Genomic DNA, 24038 nt, shown 5'->3' with positions numbered 1-24038 from the left:
ACTTGATGTCAAACTGGCCCGGTTCTCTGGACACCCCCAAAACACCTGCATTACCATCCAGCAAACACTCTGTCAGACCACACAGAGCCAGATTTACTAAACAGGGCAAATTAATGTGAGAACACAAGTAGAAAGTTGCAAATACCAGTAAACTGACTGAGGCAAATCATGTTGTGCGATTCATTTAAATACTCCCATAAATGTTTCTTCTGAAAGTAAAACTCCTACAACTGCATATGCAATAAGGTCAGACACACCTCTTCATTGCTAATTTTTCACTGCGTTTAGTAACTCCTGATTACAGTAACACCAAAAGTGGGTTTGTGCTCTTGATTTGTACTTAAGCCACATACACTTCTGCTCAAAGACAGAAATCCTAGAATCATAGTAATTCAGCATCTTTATGTAATCATAAGCTGGTTTTGATGTTGGTGATTCAAAACTATGCCAGGCTCCTTGGCTATTTTTATGGTACGTTGAAATACTAAAAAAAAAAAACATAAGAATTGGTTTAGATAAAAACACAATATGAATTCAGGGTTGACTGTTAAAAATGTATTTGAATGTATTTGTATCTGAATAATATTGTAAGATATCAGAGACCGAATCAGACAAATTTAAGATGCATCAGAACATTGAAACCTGAGAAGCGGAGATTCCAGAAAGAGAGGGGGTCTCAAAGCTGTAACAGCACAACGTGTCTGAAAGCCGAGTTTAAAAACTCAGGACACCATCAAACTCTCTCTTTCTCTTAGTCTCTCTTACTCTTCTTCGTAAAAATGCTCTCTTGCTCTCTTACTCCCTCTTCTTCTCTTTTGCCACCGCGTGCTGCTCTTTGAGCGTGCTCTGGCCCAGCTGCTACCGCGATGGAAAGAAAACCAACCTAATCTTATTACATCCTTTTATTTTTATTCTTTTACTTTAGTATATTTTCTTTCCGTGGAGTTTCTCGTTCTAATGTAAGTTTGCTACAAAGTCCAGCTCCGACTGCACTCGCTTCAAAGTGCGTGTTCCATTGTTAAACCATGACTCCCTCAGTTAAACATTAGAGCATAACGCTTGTCTGTTTGTGTTCACTTTTCACTAAGTGAAGTTAATCTCGCTCAACACTGCGTGTGTCCGGGAGATTTTAATGGGAGTTTTAAAAGCTTTATCAAGTAAAGTTTAACTTTGAACCAACAGCGAAGAAAACCTGTTGTGTTTGTGTGTCCAGAGAAACTGGCACAGGCTTCTGATACATCACTGTTTCCCTGCAGCACCAAGCTGTTATTTTAATAAGTTTAACTCCGAACGAACTGAGAGTTTAAGCGCCACATCGCAGAACAACTAAAAGCGGTGTTGTTTATTTGTACAGTGTTGAAATGCGCCGACATTTCATGTAACATGCTTAACTGTATTTCATGTGCTAGTCCACTAGTTTGTTTTGGTTTCCACAGTTACGATCATGACACAGAAGTCTTAACCTACTTCCGGAGCAACTAATGTAAATAAACTCATGCTGTCGCTAAGCTAACGAAACGGTTGTTTACATTGAAGTCTATGCTAAAACCATTAGCCTCAAAGGTTAGCAGTTAGCATTAACCTCCGGTGGTTTAATACAGTGTGTGTTTGAAAAGCTAAAGTGGTTTAACCCTTTAAACACCTCTCAACTAATAGACTTGTTGGTCTTTCTCTTTCTTATTTCTCTAATTTCTCACTTCTTACCACTTATTTGCATTTTACTAGAAAGGGAAATACTAGTTCACAATTATTAATTGTGCCAAATTCAAAATTTAATTAAAACATTCAATTTATTTGGAATCATTCAAATTTCCCCGTCAGATCATCTCATATGATCAATACTTCTAGTATTCTCTTCTGGGCCTAATCATTTTAAATACAAATAAGTCTTGAACTTTGAAAGGTTAAGTAAACTTATTCTATCTAATTGATTTATTACCCATATTAATAGACTACAGTCAGACTTATACTCACTCATTACTTTATTGCGTTTTATCCCCTCATTCTTCCTGTTTTGGTTACACACTTAGCCACTATTTGTATTTACTGATTTTCTCCTTTATTTAATTTCATGTTTTTGCTTATTTTATTACTTTTAATTTTACTTTGTCTCACCTGAGCCTTAATAGGAGACAGTGTTATTCCTCACTACGAGTTCAAATAAATTAAAAAGACAAATCTCTTTCACCCAAAATTTATTTCTATTGATTAGTTGTGTAGCAACTGAAAACAACGCTCTACTCGTAGTCGGCATAACTGCTTGCTAGTGGACCCGATCCACTCGATTTACTGTCTCTTTCTCTTCTCTCCTGTTCTCTCCTGCTTTCTTTCATCTTCACTTTTCAAATTTGTGGGGACCTGTAAGGACCATCAATCAATTCTAAGTGAATGAGATACACAATCTTGTCAAGAAAAACTAATCAGCTTTACGAATTTGATTGTAATCGTTCTTCCTAACCTCCCTACATTAAAACGCAATAAAAATTTGAACATCTAAAGCATCTAACTCTGAGATCAATTTTAATAGAGAAGTTTTGAGCAACCGTTGCCTTTGCTGTAAGGTGTACGTTGTCAATCCTGTCAGACTAAAAAAGAGATATCAGAATTATTATTATATTTGTTTGTCTAAAACAGAGATTCAATAATATTGTTTGCCTCATTGATAACATTTAATTGAAAGGAAAACAAATTAATTTCCTCATTTGAAAAAAAAAGGAATTGTTTTTTTATTGAATTTGTTTTTCACCTTTTTCTATCATTTCCCTCTTCCTCATTAGAGTGACGAAGTCTTCACATCTTTAGTCTACCACCTAGACACCCTGAGACCAACACAGTCATCACCACGCTACACTAGTGGTTCAAAATCACTGACACAACACTTAGTGGCCTCACCACACATAGGCTTTTACTCCACACAGATCTGTGTCAGTCTCTCTTCTCCCTAGCGTGACAACATGCCGCAGACTGCAGACCCCTTTGCACAAGGGGAAGATGGGAACACTTGGCTGAGAGGCACGACAGACAGCCTCACCCCCAAGACCCTTGAACCGTTATTATTTTTAATAATAATCCTAATCCTGAGAAGATTCCTGACACAAGATTCAAGCCAGAACGACAACCACGAGGAGCTAGTCAAAATCTCCAGCTCTCTAAGCTATGCCTTCACAACCCAGCTGAAACTGAGCGACAAGCACGTCTTCAAGAGGAGCTGACACGTGCTCAACGCCGCATAGACAAGCTGGAATTGAAAGTTCAAGATCATCTCAAAGCACCCAACGAGAGGGAGCAGGAATCAACGGAACAAGTTAAGGAGCTCCAAGCAGCCCTGACAGCAGCTCAGCTCGGCCAACAACATGCAAAGGCTGCCCAGAAAGACCTGGTAAACAGACTCCAGTATGCTGAACAGTTCTGAAATAGACAATCTGACCCAACAAATAGACGATAACAACGATCAGCTCTACATGGTCAGAAAAGAACTTAAACATGCTAATGAGCAGAAACAAGAGCCAAGGCGAGAGAAACAGCTCTCAGCCTCACCTCTGCTGAGCAGAGCAGAGTCCCACATCCAAGAACTGGTATACAGCGAAAGAAGCGAAGAGCCACAACCCAAAACCTCACCTGCCTTCGCCACAGAACTCTTTCCTGTCAACGAAAGAAAACCTCCCATCCAAGCAGATCTCGGAGCTGCACATGGGATGACCAAAGACCTCGACAAGCTGTCTAAAAACATCAGCAAGTTCAACCCGAACTCCACAGAGGGCCACACCATCCAGGCCCATCTTCAAGATATCGACTTCTATCTGAAAATGAGACCTCATGTGACTGACAGAGACAGGTTATACCTCCTTAGAGCCATGTCCAGTTCCGAGGTACGAAACTTTCTAGATCGACAGCCCAGTTGAACGAAGTCAGACTACCAGCTACTTTGTGAAGTCCTGATTAAAGAGTTTACAGACTCTGAATCTGAACATGGACTGTTAACTGCCTTAGAAAACAAACAAGGTCGACAAGAGGCTCCACAAGCTTACTACAACCGACTCTGACAAGCCTACTTCGGTGCACACAACAAACCTGACCTTGAAGAGGATGTGAACTACAAAAGCCTCTTCCTAAGAAATCTGCACCCTGGAGTCAGCCACCATCTAGGCGTCATGGCCTGTCCACGCTCCATGACCATCCAACAGTTGTGTGACCTAACACAGAAGTCCAACAACAAGCAGAAGATGGCCTCAAAGAAAGGTAACAAAACCTCCACGCTTTTGAACTCTGTCAACAAAGACTCAAGCTTTGCACTGGACGACACCCAGTTGCATCACAACACCAGAGTCCTCCATCAAGAGCACAGAGAACGTTCCACGCTTCTCAAGAAACCACAACAACTGGAAACCTAACCAGACATTCAAAGGTAATCGCCTGACTCATCCAAGAGCAACTCGTGTGGGTAAGCGACAACGAAACCCACCTCAGCACCACTCAGACATGCACAGTGCTGAGTATGCACAAGAACAAGACAGCTTACCATCAGAAGACATGGAACAAGTCATGAGACAACTGAAAGAGTTCCTTCAAGATAAGCTGAACACGGATGACTTCAAAATTGAGTCATGCTCGCTGTGACCAGCAGTGTTGGGGAAAGTTACTTTTAAAAGTAATGCGTTACAATATTGCGTTACTCCCTAAAAAAGTAACTAATTACGTTACTTAGCTACTTTTTATGGAAAGTAATGCGTTACGTTACTTTTGCGTTACTTTATAAATATGAGCAGGGCTTGATACTCTTCAGCAAAGACATTGGTTAATAAAATGGGATTAGATACATTTGTGTTGTTTAACATATTTGATTATTGCAGTTTGCGTCATATTCTGAGTTTGCATTTCACTGTTTTAAATTCATTGAATACTAAATGAATACTAAATATGTTTTTTGCGAGTGGGATGAATTCATGCACATTCACATTTAGATCTATAGTAACAGCATGTTCACACAGCGCACTGTCAGTCAATAAATGGGGAAAAAGTAACTCAGATATTTTCTTGTAAATTAAAAAGTAATGTGTTACTTTACTAGTTACTTGAAAAACGTTATATTATTACGTAACTCGCGTTACTTGTAATGCGTTACCCCCAACAATGGTGACCAGCGACAGAATGGAAGGCCGGTGATCACATGGTACACCACCATATCAGAGATGACAAGCACCTGTTCAACAACCACCCAGAATGAGCAAGTCTCTCATGGCCAACCGTTGATGAAAACTGAGGTACCAGAGAACATCACCTCAGTCACCCATCGCTCACTACCAAACTGCTAAATGAACTCAAACTTCAAGAACCACATTCATGTCTGTGCAACAGCAACCACCAAAGCACAGAAAGTCAGAAAGTCTGCCACATCCAGAAGGCAGCACAAGAGGAATGCAACATAGGATATGAAGTTTGCATCCTAGCTTCACATAGCCATGCCAAACTACCTCTGACTGTCTGCTTAAGAACTTCCTGCCTTGCTGGACTGACCCCCATTAGATCATGGACACACCCTCATCCAAGCCAAGGATGGAGAGAGCCAGTCTTCACTAACATACCCGAAAAGGGGGGAGACAACACAGATCTGACCACACCTACACTACACCATTAACACACATAACATTACTTACACCCAGAGGTAACCACATCTACTGATAACATATTCAAAAAACATATTCTTCCCACAAGTAGAATATCCAAATTTTAGCGTAGCATAAAGTTACATACACCACCATGACGAAACATGCAGCTATCCTCACAATAGGTAGAACACCTGACACTAAGTTAAGGTACATGACATCCTAGCTCAACATAAGTTGCAAACCACGCTAGGAAAACCCACAGCAGCTTTGTTTTGTTTTGTTCTTCTTTTACCTATCCTTTTCCTTCCCCTCTTTCTTTAGTAGGTGAAACACCTAGACACCCTGCAAGGGTCAAAGGTCTGATATTAGGATTGACTCGTCACACCTAATATCCGCAAGCCACTCTAAACTGAATGGAAGCCAGAGAGCTCCATGCACGATAGGTCAATTCATTTTACCACAAATGATGCCACCAGAAACTAAAGGTGAACATTCTTAAGTTAAGACAACTTAGAAAGAACAAACAAATTTAATCTCAAAACTTGATCAAAGAATCAAAGTATTGAACCGAATTAGAACAACAATTTCCAAATTGTCTGTACCTCAAATAACCTGAGGCCCTGCACCAGTACAGTAACTGTCACGGAGGTGTTGTCTTGTTGTTTGCTGTGTTTTTGTCTGCTTCTTCTGCCTTTGTTTTTCCAGCGCTCGATGATGTCTTCAACTAAACACCTCGCCGATCGAAGGGGGGATATGTAAGATATCAGAAACCAAATCAGACGAATTTAAGATGCATCAGAACACTGAACACACCTGATAAGCGGAGATTCCAGAAAGAGGGGGAAACACACACAAGTTGCTGTTTGACACTTTTTTCACCCCCTTTTGATCGTGCCCTGATCATTGGCTTTAAAACAATTGGCCACTAAACAATAGTGCATTGATTGGCTGCATCCCTAATAAAAACATCTCGCAAATGCATAAATGTAAAATAAAGGGCAAAATAAAGTGGCTGGAGTAGCTGAAGACAGTGACAAAAATACCAAATCAAAACTGTTGGATCAGAGTAAAACTGAAGCTATACCAATCACTGAACCTAGAAACCATGCACTTCAAAACTAAACATAAGAGAAAACTGAAGACGCTCCAGGAAATATGAGTCACCTTCTTGAAAAATACAAACATGTACAGAACACTTTAGTGTAGTTAAAGCGCTTAGTGAAATTAAAGCGCTGTTTGTCTCCCATCAGCCAAGTGGGAGCTGTAAGGATTTTACACCACAGAGCGGAAAATATGACAAGCAGCTCAGAATCCAGAGTAAAGGAGGAAAACACATGAAGCTGAAGGCCTGTGACTTACTAAACCCTTTACAACGGATTCAAAACAGCCCATTAACGCCACAGGAACAATACACGAGTAAGCTATTTCACTCACTGAAGGCTGATACAAAAATAATCATCCCTTATTTTAATTGTTTTCATTTTAAAATGATTTAACTTTTCTTTTTATGATTCATTTAGTTATTAGCTTTTCATCAACCCACAGGAGTATGTGAATCCTAGTTTAGGAAACTCTGAATCATCCCAGATATGATCTTATGATATCATTCAGAAACCACTTTTGCGTTTTCTCTTAATCATTCTCAACTACTTCTCTCAAGAGTTACTGGAAATACCACATACATGCCACATTAAGTCAAGCAGCTAAGTTTATGCTCATATATTTTATGCAATATTGTAACACATTAATGTTCTGCAGTGACACATTATACTTATGCGGTATCTCTAGATAAACTGAGCACATCTGAGAGGAAAATAACCCCTTAACACAGGCAGGAATGGTTGCTGTTCACGTTCAACTGGTACATAAATACAAGGGCTGTCCATTTGGTGTGGTGATTCAGCAGTAAGTGAGAATTATTACAGGAACCCAATGGAAAGCCATGATTCAAGCCTGATGTGGACTTCATTATATTTAGACCAGAGTTCCTGAACAATCCCCTCATAAACCCTAAATCAGACAAGAAGCACGAGGAGCTGTATGAACGAATGAAAAAGCCAAGCAGTTTTAATCATATCGTAATAGACTAGGATTGATAGTTCTGGACTTTCTTTCTATTTGCATGCAACTTGTTTTCTTCATCAATCACATATTACCTTAATTCTCTGCTTTACAATGTAATGTCAGAGTTCAGATCAAATAGGAACTATCAACTGTATTGTTCTTGATGACTTCTGTATAAAATATAATGTTATTCTGACACTGAATTCAAAATATCAGACCAATGTTACACAGAGGAGAATGTATGCTCTATTTTGACATAAAATGAACAAAGTGTATGACTCAAACTGACATGATTATGGAGAACAAAATAAGAATAAAACAATTAACATTTGTAGTGAACATATCAAAGACTAATTTATGAGCTTCAAAAAGTATGAATTGAGCAGTTTATTTTGCTGAAAATGTGCTCACCCTCCATCCGAGATGTAGATGAGTTTGTTTCTTCATCAGGTTTGGAGATTTGTGTCTCTGCATCAGTGTCTCGGTAATGGATGCTCTGCAGTGAATGGATGCCGTCAGAATGAGAGTCCATAAATAAATAAATCCATCATTAAGACGTTTCAACTTTAAACCATCGGTTCTGGCCATAATCCATAATAACTCTTCCTCCAGTGAAATAGTCCATCTCCTGTTGTCTCTTGCATCAAAAGCCAGCCACATATTTGTTTAGAGCTGTTTTGTCTTGTAAACAGTGCTTGATCTGGGCAGATTTCTCTCCTGATTCAGACCAGACCACTTTTTCACTGGAGGAAGCATTATGGATTATAGTTAAAATATCTTAATGCTGGATGTGTTTCATCTTTTGTCTTCTCCAGATGTTAACTGATGGACTGGAGTGGTGTGGATTATTGTGATGTTTTTATCAGACTCTCATTCTGACGGCACCCATTCACTGCTGAGACACTGATGCAATGACACATTTCTACAAACCTGATGAAGAAACAAACCCATCCTGATCTCAGATGAGCTGAGGGTTTCATTTGTGAAACTATTCCTTTAATTTACATTGATCACCACACATAAATTAGATCAATTATGGTCAATGAAAACTCAACTGTGCTGGTTTGATGAACAATGAAGTTTGTTATGGTGTGTCACACAGGTACATTTGAGTTGCCTTTTGCCATTTTCAAATGAAATGAGAGCGAGTAAATGCTGAATGTTTATTCTCAGGTGAACTATGCTATTTCTTTAAGCATATTAATGTCTGATCTTTTTTATATATGTTGTTTAGTTTTCATTCTGACAAACCAAACTGTGATTCCTGCTAGATTCAACTGATAGTGACACTACACTGATTTTCACTGTCAAAAACAGAATTTGATCATTAAGATCATCTTTTTTCCAGAGACTTGAGTATTATAGACACAACTCTCCCTCAAGGCACGTTTCGTAATGTATTTTGTGGGTAAAACCCTACAGTCATGTGGGGCTGACCACTGAGACGAGTGGAGGCTTCAGTAAGCATTATTTAAAACATTTACTTATTTTATCATTTTTAAAAGCACTACTCATTTCATTAGTGTAAACAAATAAAACTATTTAGAAGTACAATGCAAATTGTTTGTCTAACATTCCCAGTATTTCAAACATGCAAATTGCATACATTTTTATTTTAAACATGGTTTGTAATTTCCAATCTTGTGATGTAACTGCAACCAGGACACAATGTTGCAAAAACTTTCTTTTTTAAACAATCATTCAACAAGGCTGTCTCCAGTGAAACGGTGTCGGTGTTTAATGAAAAGTGAGTAGTTTTTTCCTCCTCTGGTGTTTATCAGCGGCTGGAATAAGGTTTATATGTATAAACTCAATCAGTGGCAGTCTAAAAGCTGAATAGTTCACTCAAAAGAAACTGAAAGAGCGTCGCGTTTGTCTCCAGACACACAACAGATAGTGTTTGCTTCATAAAGAGAGCGCTTTCTGTCACACGGTGTTTTTAACGAGATTCGCGTCTGAATAAGCACTGACAGCAGTAATTCAATGTATTTCTCCTCTCTCACTACTGGACTGAAGAAAGTCTGTTTTCTTACCTTTCACTGTGTGTTCAGCGCTATTCTCTCGGCTTCCATCTGAACCCGCGCTTCTCTGTCAGACTGGATCCGCACTGGTTAGTGTTCACTCGGTAGTGTGCACTGCCTCGAGCTGCTGTGAGGGAGGTGGAACACACTCACACTGACGCGACGCGACGCGTTACCTGCTGCGCTTCACTTCATTAAAAGCAGAAATATTCCGTCTTTACGCGCTGCTCACTATTTAAACAAATAAAGACGTTTGGAGTGAGAACGTCACCATTAAAAGAAAAATTAATGGTGAATATGTTTTTTTTAGTTATGCCAAGATCTAACATATTTCATCAGCTAATATTATTCTATGTTTTAGTCGTCATCCAGTGTGAACAATTAGAAACTATTGGAATTTTATCAGATTTGCAGAATCCCTGTTATATAAATCTAACAAAGTTAATATGAAAAATAGGGTTAAACATAAACAATTTCTAATTTATAGTGTCAACCATCAAAATTAACATAAGAAAAATGATCAATTATTTTAGTTTCTAGCCAATCCTTCATGAGTGATATTGCTTTATTTAGGCTATACATCCTCAAGCCTGTTACACGTTCTGCTGTGGGGTTTATTATTTTTATTGAGAAAAAAAAAAATGAAAATAAAATAAAATAATAATTATTTGTCCAGTGGTACATTTTCTTCATTATTGAGTGATCATCTCTATTGCAAAACCACCTATTTCTGATTTTTATGTCTTTGTGTAGAATTCTGTGTAGGGTGGGCTGACTTGAGTAGAACTGAAACTGATTTCTGGAGCACATGACCAGATGCATGTAAACACTCAGACACACCAGAGTCTGGCTTCTTGTTTTTTCCAGACCGAACACCATGTTAGTTCAAAGATTGGTTTGATTGACTAAGTTTGAAACAACACAAGATGTTTTCATGTGACATTAAATATTGTATGTGTGAAATTCATATTTAATGCAATATTTCCTTTTAATATTACTTAAGATCAGTATGCCTGCATGCATACAGCTATTAACGCTTTATTGGTTTATAGATGTTTAGTTAATAACTGTTAATACCTGCTATAAACCTTAATGAACCATAGCAATAGATCCGTTTGTGATAATTAAACAGACACAACATTATGCATAGCACACATTTCCTGTACATTATGCCATAAACCAGTTACAAAGTAAAACAGATGCAAATAGCAATCATTTTGATTTTGTAGCTGAATATAAATTGTAGCCATTTATGAATTTCTTTGCAAAACTACTATTTTGAAACTTGGAGCAAATGAGAGGAGCCAACAGGTGGACATTTCCATTAAGAAGTAGGATTCAATGAAAAAGGAAAACAAGTTGCCCTTCATGATGATTTTCTTACTGTATATTTATTATATATTATTAATATATACAGGCCATTTATAGATTTGACAGTTTTTTGCTGCAAGTCTCCAAATCAGACAAGGATTTTGGCTGGAGCTCTGTCACAGAACACAAAGATGATGAACTAGTTTGTTTTGCTATATTTATGGTCATTCAAAAACAGAATAAAATTACCATACATCCAAAATTAAAAGTACAATAATAAAACTGAGATTATGTCATGCTGTTTTCTAATACATCCAGTGACTGCCAAAAATAGCAATTAAAACTAAAAGTTTAACAGTTAGCACAAGAAGAGCTGCTTAAACAGAATATTGTTCAGCATGTTGCTTTTCTACCTCAAACTAAATATTTTATGAGCCGTTTTATTAAATATTTAATGTGTCGTTACCAAACTGTCTAAATAATGGTTTAAAACCCTTGCATTTTCATTTACAATTTAGCTACTGTTGCAATTTCAAGCTCCTGCTGAGAGTAAACCTGCTTCAAAGTTAAATTAAGCAACTTTGAGTTTTATGCCATAATTGTAAACTTTACTGAAGACTGCTCTCTTGTGGAGGGATGGCCATTACAGCCTGCATGATGGGAAAACCACATGAAATAAAGGCATGCTGAATCATCCTCTTGTGATTTTAAATAAAAATGATTTTATTTATTTATTTGTAAGGGAAATGGCATTTTTACAATCTTAAAACAGCAGGCCACGCAAAGCACTGCTGGCATCTGAGAAAAAAAACTAAAAACAAACCAAATAAACAAAAAATAATAATTTTCATTTCTGGCTCTGAAACCACCTTCATATGGAGAAACATCAGGAGACAATACTGACAAGAAGTGATGCACTGAAAAGGCACAGAAAGAGCGCTTCATTAGTGTTGAAGTGTGTGGCTATACACTCCTGCAGCAGAATCAAACGAGTGTGGCTATTCATCAGTTAAGGCAGGAAAAACTCAATCTTACCAGAGAAATAAAGAATGCCATAATCTACATGATTTTATTCCAGCCAGGAGCTCCAGACTTTCTTCATATGCACTTATATATATATTTCTAAAAGACAGGCACCAATCCATAAATGTCAAAAAAATGGCTTTTTTCCCTCTCTTCTGGAAAGAATACGCTTCCAAAAATGACAGAAAAAAGCAGCAACAAAATAACTGTACAATGTTGTTTTTAAAACCTGTGTTTTTTTTACATTAGATACAAAAAACTAATCTAATACTTCATTTAGCGATCCTTCATTTTGGAAAGAAATTGCATGGTTTGTGACCTATAATAAAGAAATGCTTTTGAATAATACTATACTGGTTCACAATAAAGAGCGATGAATAAAATAACAGACTTCATAATAAAAAGAAACTTCCTACAACAGGAAATCAGTGACCTTCAAAAGCAGTCTGGTTCATAAACGTCCTCCTATGTTGCAAGCTGCTACAAAACAAGTGGACGACTCTCCTTCATAGTGTGAAAAATACCGGTGTTATTACATGTAATGTAGTGTTGAACACACATGAACCTCCAAACGACAGCTTATCTTCCAAGTGCTCAGAAAGGACCACATTGATTGGGTTTTTGACCAAAGCCTAGCGTCTTTACTCATCGGTCGATAGCGTTCAGAAGCAGCAACGTTAAAGCTAGTGTAACATTTCCTTCTCTCTGACGTCACGTTAAAGTGACTGTTATCATTACAGACTAATAGCCACACAATTCGACAGCTACCCAGAGAGATGCGACGTAAATTAGTGACAAATAAATAACCGGCATTTCTGCTGTGCGCAAAGCTGGCGTATTTCTACTGAGGGTCAAAGGTCATAGATATAGGTCATGTATAACGGTCAGCTACTATTGCTTCATCTTCTGGAGGGAAGCAGTAAACGGCTCTGCTGAAACAGAGCTTCATGTCTGCTAGTGTTATGAACGCATCCATGCGCATAAACAGAATAAAAAACAATTATGATAAAGAAGAAGAAGAAGTGTGAAAGTATCAGAATGCAGTAGTGCGGCGCTCAGATCCAGCCGCTGGTCAGCTTGTAGAACATCTCCTCGTCTAGAGACTCGTTCTGGTCCTTGGCACGCGTGGACAGGAAGATGTAGCCGCCGATGAACTCATGCACCACTTTGCAGTCCACCTCGGCACAGATGAACGCCAGACTGGGCTCGTCCGCAAACTCCACCGTCACCTGCCGTGAGAACAGAGCAGATGCTGATGTGAGCTCAAGGAGACCACAAAGTCTGTAAATGATCAAACTTTGCTGTTAAACCTGTCACACTCAATCTCCTCCATGCCTTCTGTCGTCTGATAGTTTAGAGTGTTTTATCCAGTAAAAGCTCTTTTAGTGTAATTGTAGAAACGTCCAGCTTCAGCTGCTGCTTCAGTGTCTTTTTCTGTCAAATCTTGACTGATTTTGATCAAGTAAACATCAGAATAACTGCAGTCATATCTCCAGATGAACTCTTACTGGACTGAAGCAGCTCAGCTTTACTTGATTCTCCATCAATCATTTTCTAGAAAAATCAGTGCGTCTCAAATCTGATCATCAGGATCTTTTGAGGAGCGTTTGTTTCCAGAAGCTTTACTTTCTCTGTTCCTCAGCGGAGGAATGATCTTCATCTCACATCTTCTGAGGAGCGTTTATTTCTTCATCTCTCAATCAGCATTGCATTATATGTTTGGATCATTTACATCTCAGCTTACTAAGACATTATAGGAGATATAGTGACCACTGATATTTAAATATTTTTATGTAAGTATCTGCTCTACTGTTATAAAGATCTCGATACATTACAATCATCAGAATTTCATGTTATTTTTTTGTACTGACCCTGGACCACAAAACCAGCCATAAGGGTAAATTTTTCGAAATTGAGATTTAAACATCATCTGAAAGCTGAATAAATGATATTTCCATTGATGTATGGTTTGTTATGATCGGACAATATTTGTCTGAGATACAACTATTTGAAAATCTGGAATCTGAGGGTGCAAAAAACTCTAAATATTGAGAAAATCTCCTTTAAAGTTGTTCAAATGAAGTTCTTAGCGATGCATATTACTAATCAAAAATGAAGTTTTGATATATTTACAGTAGGAAAGTTACTAAATATCTTCATAGAACATGATCTTTATGTAATGTCCTAATGATTTTTGGCATAAAAGTAAAATCAATAATTTTGACCCATACTATGTATTGTTGGCTATTGCTACAAATATACCCCAGAGACTTAAGACTGGTTTTGTGCTGCAGGGTGGTATAAATCATCATCTGCACTACTGTAAGCTGCATATTTTTGCTCAGTTCGAGTCTCTGAATAAGTTGAATCGCTGAGCTGTTTTTTCTTCTATAGTCTGACCATATCAGACTATGAGCCATAAATCCTAATATTTAGAAAACACATGCAAAGCATCAACAAACTGTTCCATTTCAAAAACTTGGATTTTTCGGACTATTACTTCATATCAGGCCACTAACCCAAGGGATTTTTGTCACCAAATAGCAGAGGTGTCACAACCATTAACTATAAAAAGCCAAAATTCAGACTTGATTGAAGGCCGTGTGCTGAACGTAAATATCCAACTCTACTATACAATAATTTACATTTATTTCAGATTCATTCTGTTATGCTATGTTTTTTTTACCCAATTCCTATTTTTTAATAATAAAAAAGACTGTAAAATGCTACAGTAAAAGCCTGTTAATTGGTTAATTATAAATTACCTTACCATATATTGTTAAAAATAACATTATATGTCATTTTACTGTAAATTACTGTTGAATGTATGAGTTTTACAGGCAAAGAATATGAACTGCGGTATAATTTATAGTGAAAACTAAACATCACACATGAATCATGATGATTTGATTATTTAATATTTTTATTTTATATGATATTTTAAGTAATCTTCATTTTTCTCATGCTTGTTTCCAATAATGTACCTTAGGTATTATATTTTCTGTGAATGTTTATTGCATTATTGTAGTGTGGTGTGTTATCCTGATAGTGTTTTTGCATCATCATGTTTTCTGGACAGACCACTGAACTCTTCCTGTATTACTATGGTGCTTATATGGAAACAGTATTATTTGACTCAGAATCACAGCATGTCAGATAAGACAAGCAGATCTTCTGCAATCAGAACGAGCCATAGTTACAAATGGCCTTAATAGACCTTTATCCCACTTCCTATATCTGCTAAGTGAAGCGGTGTATCGTCACTTCCGGTGCCGTCGCAACGCAATCAAAACTAATGGGAGAATCCTCTCTTTCCTCCTTTCTTCTCTCTCCGGTGTTACTGCAGCGTACCTGGCTGCTTTCATTTTAAACATCGACACACTGTGTCACTTTTCACCATTTCCTGCATGGATCATCAGACTGATGCGGTGTAATAAAATAATGAGTATGTTTTGATTTAAAGGTTACAAGCTACAGCTTACAGCATACGTTTATTCAACTAGGTGATTACAACACATTGATAAATATACATAATCGGAAGAATCATTACACCGCTTCCGGTAATCAATTCTGCCGTGATAAAGGTCTATTATGTTATTAGGCCATTTACCTGATGAAACGGTTAACATGGAGCCTCATTCATAACAACATAACCAGTCAAGAGTCAACGACATCCAAAAAAACAAACCCATCTCACCATCTTAATCTCCCAGTTGACGTTCCACTGCTTCATATTACTGAAGCGCCAGGTCTTGATGGCGTCTCCTGTGCTGGCGTCCATACGGATCAGTCTGTTGTAGGTGATGCCAATCAGCTCGTCTTTCTTGCCACCCTGGAACCTAATGTAAAGAAATGTAACAATTACAGGCTCAGTGTTTATTCAAGCAGATTTTGTGAGGAGACAATGAGAAGAAATGAAAGATATAGAAGATATGAGGAAATGACTTCTTAAAGGGACAGCTCACTCTAACGTGTAGATTCTGTCATTTACTCTCATGTCATTACAAACTTGTATGAATTTCATTCAAGGTGCACAAAACGACAAATTATGTAGCACATGTAAATTATGTAGCCCACATGACTTGCGCACTTAAATTCTTTATAAGCCTTCCAAAGCTATGTCATGTATTTGTGCATGGCTGAAGTTTAAGTTGTTATGCATTGAACGTAACTCTACATGGCATGTCCATGAGAATTTATGCAAGAAGTAGCACGGTCCAATTTGTGAACAAATTATTTCTTGAGCCAGAAGAATGGCTTGATCTGGTCCTTGAATTCAACTCACTGACTCAATGATCTGGTTTCAATGATTTACAGCTCAGTTGGGGGTTAAAATTACACTTTGAAAGCATCAGTCAATATTTTCCGCAGAAGAAAGCAATGGCACTTTTCCACCGCATGGTACGGCACGGAACAGTTTGGTACGGCTCACTTTTGGGGGGTTTTCCACTGGGTAGAGTACCTGGTACTTTTTTTCAGTACCACCTCGGCTGAGGTTCCATGCGAGCGATACCGTTACCAAAATGCGACGTGTAAACCCTGTTGATCACTGATTGGCCAGAGAGGATCGCCACTACCTGCGTCATTGAACTGCTGAGGAAGTACAAATGTTGTACTCTCGTTGATAGCCAAGGAGCGGATCCAGCGATGTGTATAATCCCGCCCACTCTAAAGCGGTACTAAACTGCAGTGGAAACACAAACCTTGCCGTGCCATGCCGAGCCGAGTCGCACCACGCAGTGGAAAAGCGCCATAAATTATATGGGTTTGGAACAACATGAAGGGGAGTACATTATGCTAAAACAAGAATTAACTGTCAACTTTAAAAAGGACATTTTTATTGGCGCACAAACATGTAATCAAGACATCTGAGAGACAGAAACGCTAGGTTTAGGCGACACTCACTTGGCAAGAAAATGGGTCATTCCAAACTCTGGCAAGGACTGCCAGGCCTGTATGAAGCGCATCTTGGCCTCGATGAGGCTCATCTGCGCCACATTCTGATGGGCTTCCAGAATACGGGTGGAAATCTGAGAATGATGCATGAGTGAACATTAATATACAAGTGCTATATCAGCCATCATAACTTCAGCAGAAGGTCAGAGAGTGAACACATGGACACACTGTCATCAGAAAACAACCCCAGAGAAGAATGAGACACCAGACACGTCAATATGATATCGCTGCATTCAATCACCACAAATATCACAGTGAACACACGAGACGCTCCTCTTATGATCTGTTACACATGCGGCATAACAAACATTCACAGAAGCCATTGCAATCCCAGCAACCATCGTTTAATCCCTATTTCCCCAGAACATGAAACACTTTCACATCAGATGGAAATGAGTGACGTCACAAGAGTCTCCCGCAGATCAGCTACGTGCCTCATGAACGCTTCAATCAGAGCTACAAACTCCCTGAAAGGGTCCATCAATCAAACAGAAGCTCTTTTCGAAAAATTATTTCCATGAGTTTTAGATGCACTATGAGACAAATGTGTTGATTATAGTGGAAACTACGGAGCCCCTAAGAGGACACGGTGATGAAAAAAATATGAGATGGGAGGAAAATTATCTTTCAATGCTTCTGCATTATATTTGAATGATTCTGCTTCCTCCTGAGAAACTTTGAGTTTCTATTGCGTTCGACCAAGAAACTTTGCATTCCTTTGCAAAACTATTGCATTTGCACAAAAAACTTGGCATTTGCCAAGAAATCTTACATTCTCTCACAGAACTACAACATTCAACCAAGAAACTATACGTTCTCTCGCTAAACTTAACATTATCTTGCATAACAATTGTTCTCTCGCAAAACTATTACATTCACCCAAGAAACTTTACGATCTCTGGCAGAACTACTGCATTCAAGCAGTTTTTCCTCACACCTCATTTTTTCCACCGTAAACATTTTGCAAACAAACACAAAGTTTATCTGGAGAGTGCCAAAGTTTTGCATACAAATTAAAAATTTGTTGTGAGAATGCAAACGCATCTCCATTTTTCTACCATCACCATGTCTCTTTAGGGGCTTTGTAGAAAACTGCACTGTGCATGTTGATAATATATTTTGGGATCTAATCATGCTTAAACAGATCAAATTAATTGGGCTGACAGTAGTTTTACAGATTAATGACATTAAAAGCCTCAAGGTCACGAGACTACAAGCTGCTTCTGTATTCATTTAAATATTTCTAAAAATATCCACCACGAGACATAATTTGACTTTTAACAGCATTCAGGCAGATAGCTGTCCTGGAGGAGACACCAGTGACACAAAACATGATCTTAAATGTTTAAACAGTTGAGATGTGAGCTTTGGGGTGAGCTACAGCTATAAATGGTAAAGTTGTTAATGGAAGGATCTCTGGAGCAAGACACAGCACCAGTGTTAGTGAGTCATGGACATTTACCAGCTGTCAAACGAGTGACTTACCAAGTCCCTGACAAAGCCTGGCTGAGGAGGGTGGAAACAGGAAGAGGAACACGGAGGAAACAAGGGAAAAGCAAATAAATGAATAAAGCAGCAAACAGGCAGAATAACAGAATCAAAACAACCGTTAATGTACAGAGAGAGAAAAGGTCAGGGTGTGCAAGTGAGTATACAGCAGGATCAGCTGGACAGGGGAGATCTGAGGAACACGTTGCACTGGGATCACATTAGATCCGGCCGGATTGACTGTATATATTGTGCAGCTGTAGAAATGTGTCAACTAGCAGAGATCCTGATATACCATTCATCTGAAACCAAGCAGAAGACTACTGTAGTCTGCAAACTGGGGTGATCGAACTGTAGATTCATCCTCGCTGATTAAAATGGGACAATCCAGTGGAACCTGTTTTTGCACTGATATCAGACCGACAACGTTTAAAATAACAGTGTATTATACACGCTGATCTACTAAGCTTATTATAAAGCTATGACCACCAAACTTGGCACAAACCTTCAGGATGTTCTAACTCTGTATTCTCTCTGTTTTCTAACTGATCTGACTTTCAGAATTCCAGTATCAGACTTCCAAACAGCTCCACATAAGCTTTCAATGAGGGGGTCGAAAGCTTCATACAATGCCTCTTATAGAAAAGAGTTATTGCTTGCTATTATTGTAAAATATTGTAAAGCTAAAGCTAAAATATTCTAAAGCATGCTAGGAACATGCAAACTCATACATGCTAAATGTGCAAAAAAAAAAAAAAAAAAACCTTCCTAGCAACATAAATCATACCAGCAATGCGCTAAAACATGTTGGAAACATGCTAAAATATGTGCTTACATGTTTTTTAGTTTTTTTTAAACATGTAAGCAATGTGTAAAACTATGCAACACTCAGTTAATATATAAAAAAAATGCTAATGCATGCTAACAAAATCCAACAACATGTCTGCAACATGATAACAGTGTCCAACAACTACCAGTAGAGGACTCTAATGGGGTCAGAAGTAGTTTGTATTGGTTTGTCTGTCTTTGACTTCTCGGAGTAAAAACTTTCACACTTCAAGCTTCTGATTTGTCCATTAAGCTCCAAAAAAAGAATAAAAAGAAATACTGTTTAATGACATCTTTTGTGCTGAGCACAAATCAGAACATTTTTAAACCTATAAACATCTAAAATGGGTTAAAAGTTCATGGCTGAGCTGTAGTTTATGATTAACCTGAAATGTTCATCACACTTCAAACTATACACCCTTGACTCCACAAGGTGGCGCCACACACATTTAAACCCAAGAACACTACAGAGACCTCTGAAATTCTCCACCTTTTGGATGACAACATCCGCTTTCCTGATCCTGTCGAGTCTGGAAGTGAGAAAGTCCTCTATCCTTGTTTCCCAAAGTTTAGTGCTTACTGGCCCACGTCCTCTAGGAATAAAATCCCAGAGGAAGCCTCTGAAGAAAAGCAATTGAGCTTGTAATGCATGGATAAAAGCGTTCAGAAATCATCCGGACTCTTAACGTCGCTCTCACAAACAAACTGCTGTCTTCATCCCAGGCTGCCTCTCCACATTCCCAGGCACGGCTTGTTTCCCGCCTGTTTCTGAAGACCCCACCCCAGCTCCTCAAAGTTTCTTCCAGCGATGAGCTGCTGGGGGAGCGAGTGAGATGAGGACAGGAAGCCCACCATCCCCCAGCATCACAGGAGCTGGATTGAGTCCAGGGCCACTGTAAGACGACACCAGCAGCAGCAGCAGCAGCAGCACACAGGAGCCGTCTGTCGACTCCCACACACTCACCCTCCCTACATACTTTACTCTTGGTTTTCAATCAAGTGCAACAAAAAACACATCATTCTGAGAAATTTCACTGGACTCTGCATATCCATGTCACGCTGAGTGTCTCAGTGCTAGATTATTTTTTTTTTTAAACATTTTTGTAAATATATTTTCTTACTAGTACCAAGTAGGACCAGGTAGGACTTGGTACTAGTGATATTTAAAATGTAATATGTATTTAATATTTGACGTTTATTGAGTATCATCTAGGCACGTGATCAGCTAAGGAAAATTTGAAAACCATCTTTTTTGCTCTTCAATATAAATATTCTTAAAAAAACTATTGTGTGTGTGTGTGTGTATAGTGTTTTATAACACACACACACACACACATATATATTTAATCATGTAATGCAATTCAATTCTAATATTTAACATTTATAAACAATTTTTACTACAAATAAGCAACCCAAACAGTGATTGCAGAAATGGAGTTCATATGGAGCAGCATCTACTGTGAACTGAGCTGCTTCGAGATGCTGAAAACACCGGATCGTGAGCTGCTCACGTGTAAATGAACACTTACTTTAATAGCAACTTCACAACAGAGGTTTTTACTCACATTTGTGTTAAGTTTGGACCCTGGCTGAGACACAAAGGGTGTTCTGCACACAACCGCAATGGTGCCATGCATTGCTGTTTCAAGCAACCCATGCATGCGTTTTAAATTTGAAAATGTAATTTTTTCCACTGATTTACACAAATTCATGTGGTTCATACTTAAGGTCAGAAAATACAAAAATGCATGTAAATACAAGCATATAAAAAAAAAAAAAAAAAAATCCTTAAAAGGCACAATATGTAAGTTTTTGCAGCTAGAGGGCGCATATTCAAAACAAACAGAGAAACGAAGGCGTAGATTACTGAGCAGTGATTGAGTGTGGAATCATGGGAGTTGTTGTCTTCATCCCCACAGTCGATGCAATCATGTCCATGGTTGAGCTGATGTATTAAAGACTTATTAAAGTCACCGTAGTATTAAAGTCACTGTAGTATAGGCTGAAAGTCGTGGAAGCAAAACAAGGACACTGGAGCGATTGCTAATTAAGGACAAGCGCGATACACGGCTCGAAAGCAGCAGAGCTTTTATTATGCCACAGTCGACCGCTTCCGCTTCTTCCGGTCATGCGTATGTGAGATAACACAGCGCTGTTTTATCATACTGGATACATTTGAGTGTGTTGAAAGCTCTGTTATAATGCTACTCTGCGCGTTTGTCACCTGTTTAATAAAAGATTATTATAGCATATGAATAATAATATCTTTTGGGGTTTCAACTGGAAAATCGAGGATGTATGACACAGTCCGTGTCACTAGTTAAAATCGCTTATTCTCTGGATTTAAACATTCTTGGAAACATTTGGGATAAATACAGAAGTCAGCTAAATATATAACACTGTTCTAGTGGTTTTTGGATATTTTAAATAAAAAAAATTTTTTTTACATATTGTGACTTTAATAATTATCATAATTTGAATGTACTGTTTTTTGTCAATGAAGCTAAAGACCAAGTAGGTCAGTTTTGTGACTTTGCGTTAAGACTGAACTTAATTTAAAAATCCGCAGCAAAAATGTCAACAACGTTTAACTTTGCTTCACTTGCATGCATTAGTAAATAAATACATGCAAACATATTGCTGTGTATTACTATGTATTAGTATATAAGTCTCTTGACCTGTCTCCCTGCCTGTCTTCAGGTCTCTGCCGTCAGTGTCTGTTTATATTCTGTACTGCAGCAGCAGACCGGTCTCTCATTTACCTGCTTGTTCTTGTATTTCTTCAGGTATCGTGGAGACACCAGACACTCAGGGTTCATGTCGGTGGTGATGGGCTCTATGATCTGAGGATCAGGATTCATGTGCTGCATCTTCAGGAAGGACAGGATGTTCTGGACCTCCAAGTTGTAGGAACTATCTGCCATCGTCTTCCCTTTGGAGGCCAAACGGCAAGCCGCCATCCACTGAGCGTACTGCTTCTCCTGAAGGAGAGGGAAAGGTGAGTGCCAGTGTTCATTTATTGAGATGCTATTAAAGTTTTTCAATTAGTTTTTCTGTTTTCATTTTAAAGTTTTAACAATGTTGTTATATGTTTTTGTCAGTTTTATTACTTTTTGGGGACTTTTCTGTCTATTTTTATGAAGATTTATTTCAGTTATTTTAGTCTTTAAGTGTCAATTTTTCGAAAAGCTGAATAAATGATATTTCCATTGATGTATGGTTTGTTATGATAGGACAATATTTGTCTGAGATACAACTATTTGAAAATCTGGAATCTGAGGGAGCAAAAAAATCTAAATATTGAGAAAATCTCCTTTAAAGTTGTTCAAATGAAGCTCTTAGCAATGCATATTACTAATCAAAAATGAAATTTATGATATTTATTATTTTATATTTATATTTAAAATATATTTATAGTAAGAAATTTACAAAATATCTTAAATGGAACATGATCTTTACTTAATATCCTCATGATTTTTGGCATAAAAGAACCCATGCAATGTATTTTTGGCTATTGCTACACATATATCCCAGCGACTTCAGACTGCTTTTGTGCTCCAGGGTCACACGTTACTTTGGCAACTAGCTGAAATACAATTATTTCAAGTAATGCTTTTTTTTTTGGTTTTAGTTTTATTTAACCATAATAACCCTGATCAGTCTGTATAATTACTTTTGAAGTAGCAAGTCAAGTAACATGCTCCTTTACCTTTTAAAGGCAAGTGAAAATGTGAGGTGATTTATCGCACAATAAAGTGTGGCAATCAATAGAAGTGTCCATGAAAACGTCTCACTCACAGCATCACACCGCAGCCAGATCTCATTCATACCATCTGCTACAGGAATTAGCAGCTTGATGTTGAATTTCTGACCGGAAATGTTCACATCTGGTGTGACTTCACAGCCTACGGAGAAACAGCAGATGAGATGCAGTGCTGATGTGGTAAACAAACAGCGTTTCTGACAGCGAGCGTTCACCTCTCAGGTTCATCTGGTACGCCGGCGTGCCGTGGGCCTCCTCGCGGCTCTTGTAGCAGGAGATTGTGATGTCCTTGAACGTGCACCAGTACTGCTTGTATCCTTTCAGAGTGAGTTTCTTTGGTCTGAGGTGCAAGCAAAAGTTAGGGAAATGACTTTGATAAAAGACACATCTCTACTGCTGATCAGCTCTGTGACATCTGTTCTTTCTATATTCAATACAGCAAAATATAAGCACATTATAAGCTGTAGTGTGTAATTTCTCTGCCACTAGCATTTCAACCACTTCCAGTGGAAACCTCGTGTCAGACAGGTAATACTGCCCCACTTTCACACCACTGGCTGAGCCAATATTGTCACATCGGACCCATTTCGCTTAAACAAACACTGTAATTAATTTAGTTTCCACTAGTGTTGAGGAAATGACAACATTTACACTTTAAATAGCCTAATACATAGAGTCTATATATCTGACAAAAGGCCTTGCTTTATTTATTTTTTGCCTTACACTAATTAAAGCTTATGAGACTAAAAACAATAAATCAACTCACTTGAAAACTTTCACGTAGTCAGCCAGTTCAGGAATGGATGTGATGTCACCCTGAGAACACAAAGTGTTTTAATAAAGTTGTTGGCGTAATAATGTCGAAATCTTTATGATCACAGTCTGCATAACAGCTGCACGCCGCTCATGTTATAGCCAGAGGAATACTCCGAATACACCGTTTTGATTTTATTTCAGCATGTTTATTATGATTAAACT

General features: G+C 38.1%; 2 protein-coding genes across 7 annotated transcripts in view; both read right to left on the bottom strand.

Annotated features, from left to right (window-relative positions):
- Positions 1-9884, bottom strand: part of LOC306886088 (syntaxin-binding protein 6-like) — a 53702-nt gene extending 43818 nt beyond the window's left edge. For 2 of the 3 annotated variants that reach the window (XR_013785602.1, XR_013785603.1), the window contains exon 1: positions 9704-9819. The gene's annotated coding sequence lies outside the window, so the exon portion shown is untranslated. Of the gene's footprint in view, positions 1-9703 lie in introns of all 3 variants that reach the window. The other variant, XM_079442964.1, reaches the window with a different exon arrangement.
- A 1331-nt stretch (positions 9885-11215) lies between these two features.
- LOC306886322 (fermitin family homolog 2) overlaps positions 11216-24038 on the bottom strand; it is a 53833-nt gene continuing 41010 nt past the window's right edge. For 2 of the 4 annotated variants that reach the window (XM_079443336.1, XM_079443338.1), the window contains 8 exons: positions 23827-23876; positions 23276-23400; positions 23096-23202; positions 22060-22278; positions 18467-18487; positions 16931-17055; positions 15723-15864; positions 11703-13254 (listed from right to left, as the gene is read on the bottom strand). In XM_079443336.1, coding sequence (XP_079299462.1) covers positions 13081-13254; positions 15723-15864; positions 16931-17055; positions 18467-18487; positions 22060-22278; positions 23096-23202; positions 23276-23400; positions 23827-23876 — 963 coding nt within the window. In that variant the 3' untranslated portion in view covers positions 11703-13080. Of the gene's footprint in view, positions 13255-15722; positions 15865-16930; positions 17056-18466; positions 18488-22059; positions 22279-23095; positions 23203-23275; positions 23401-23826; positions 23877-24038 lie in introns of all 4 variants that reach the window. The other 2 variants (XM_079443339.1, XM_079443337.1) reach the window with 1 other exon arrangement.

Source organism: Barbus barbus (assembly GCF_936440315.1).
Source record: "Barbus barbus genome assembly, chromosome: 20".
Classification (NCBI taxonomy): domain Eukaryota; kingdom Metazoa; phylum Chordata; class Actinopteri; order Cypriniformes; family Cyprinidae; genus Barbus; species Barbus barbus.
This window is presented reverse-complemented; position numbering and strand designations above follow the sequence as displayed.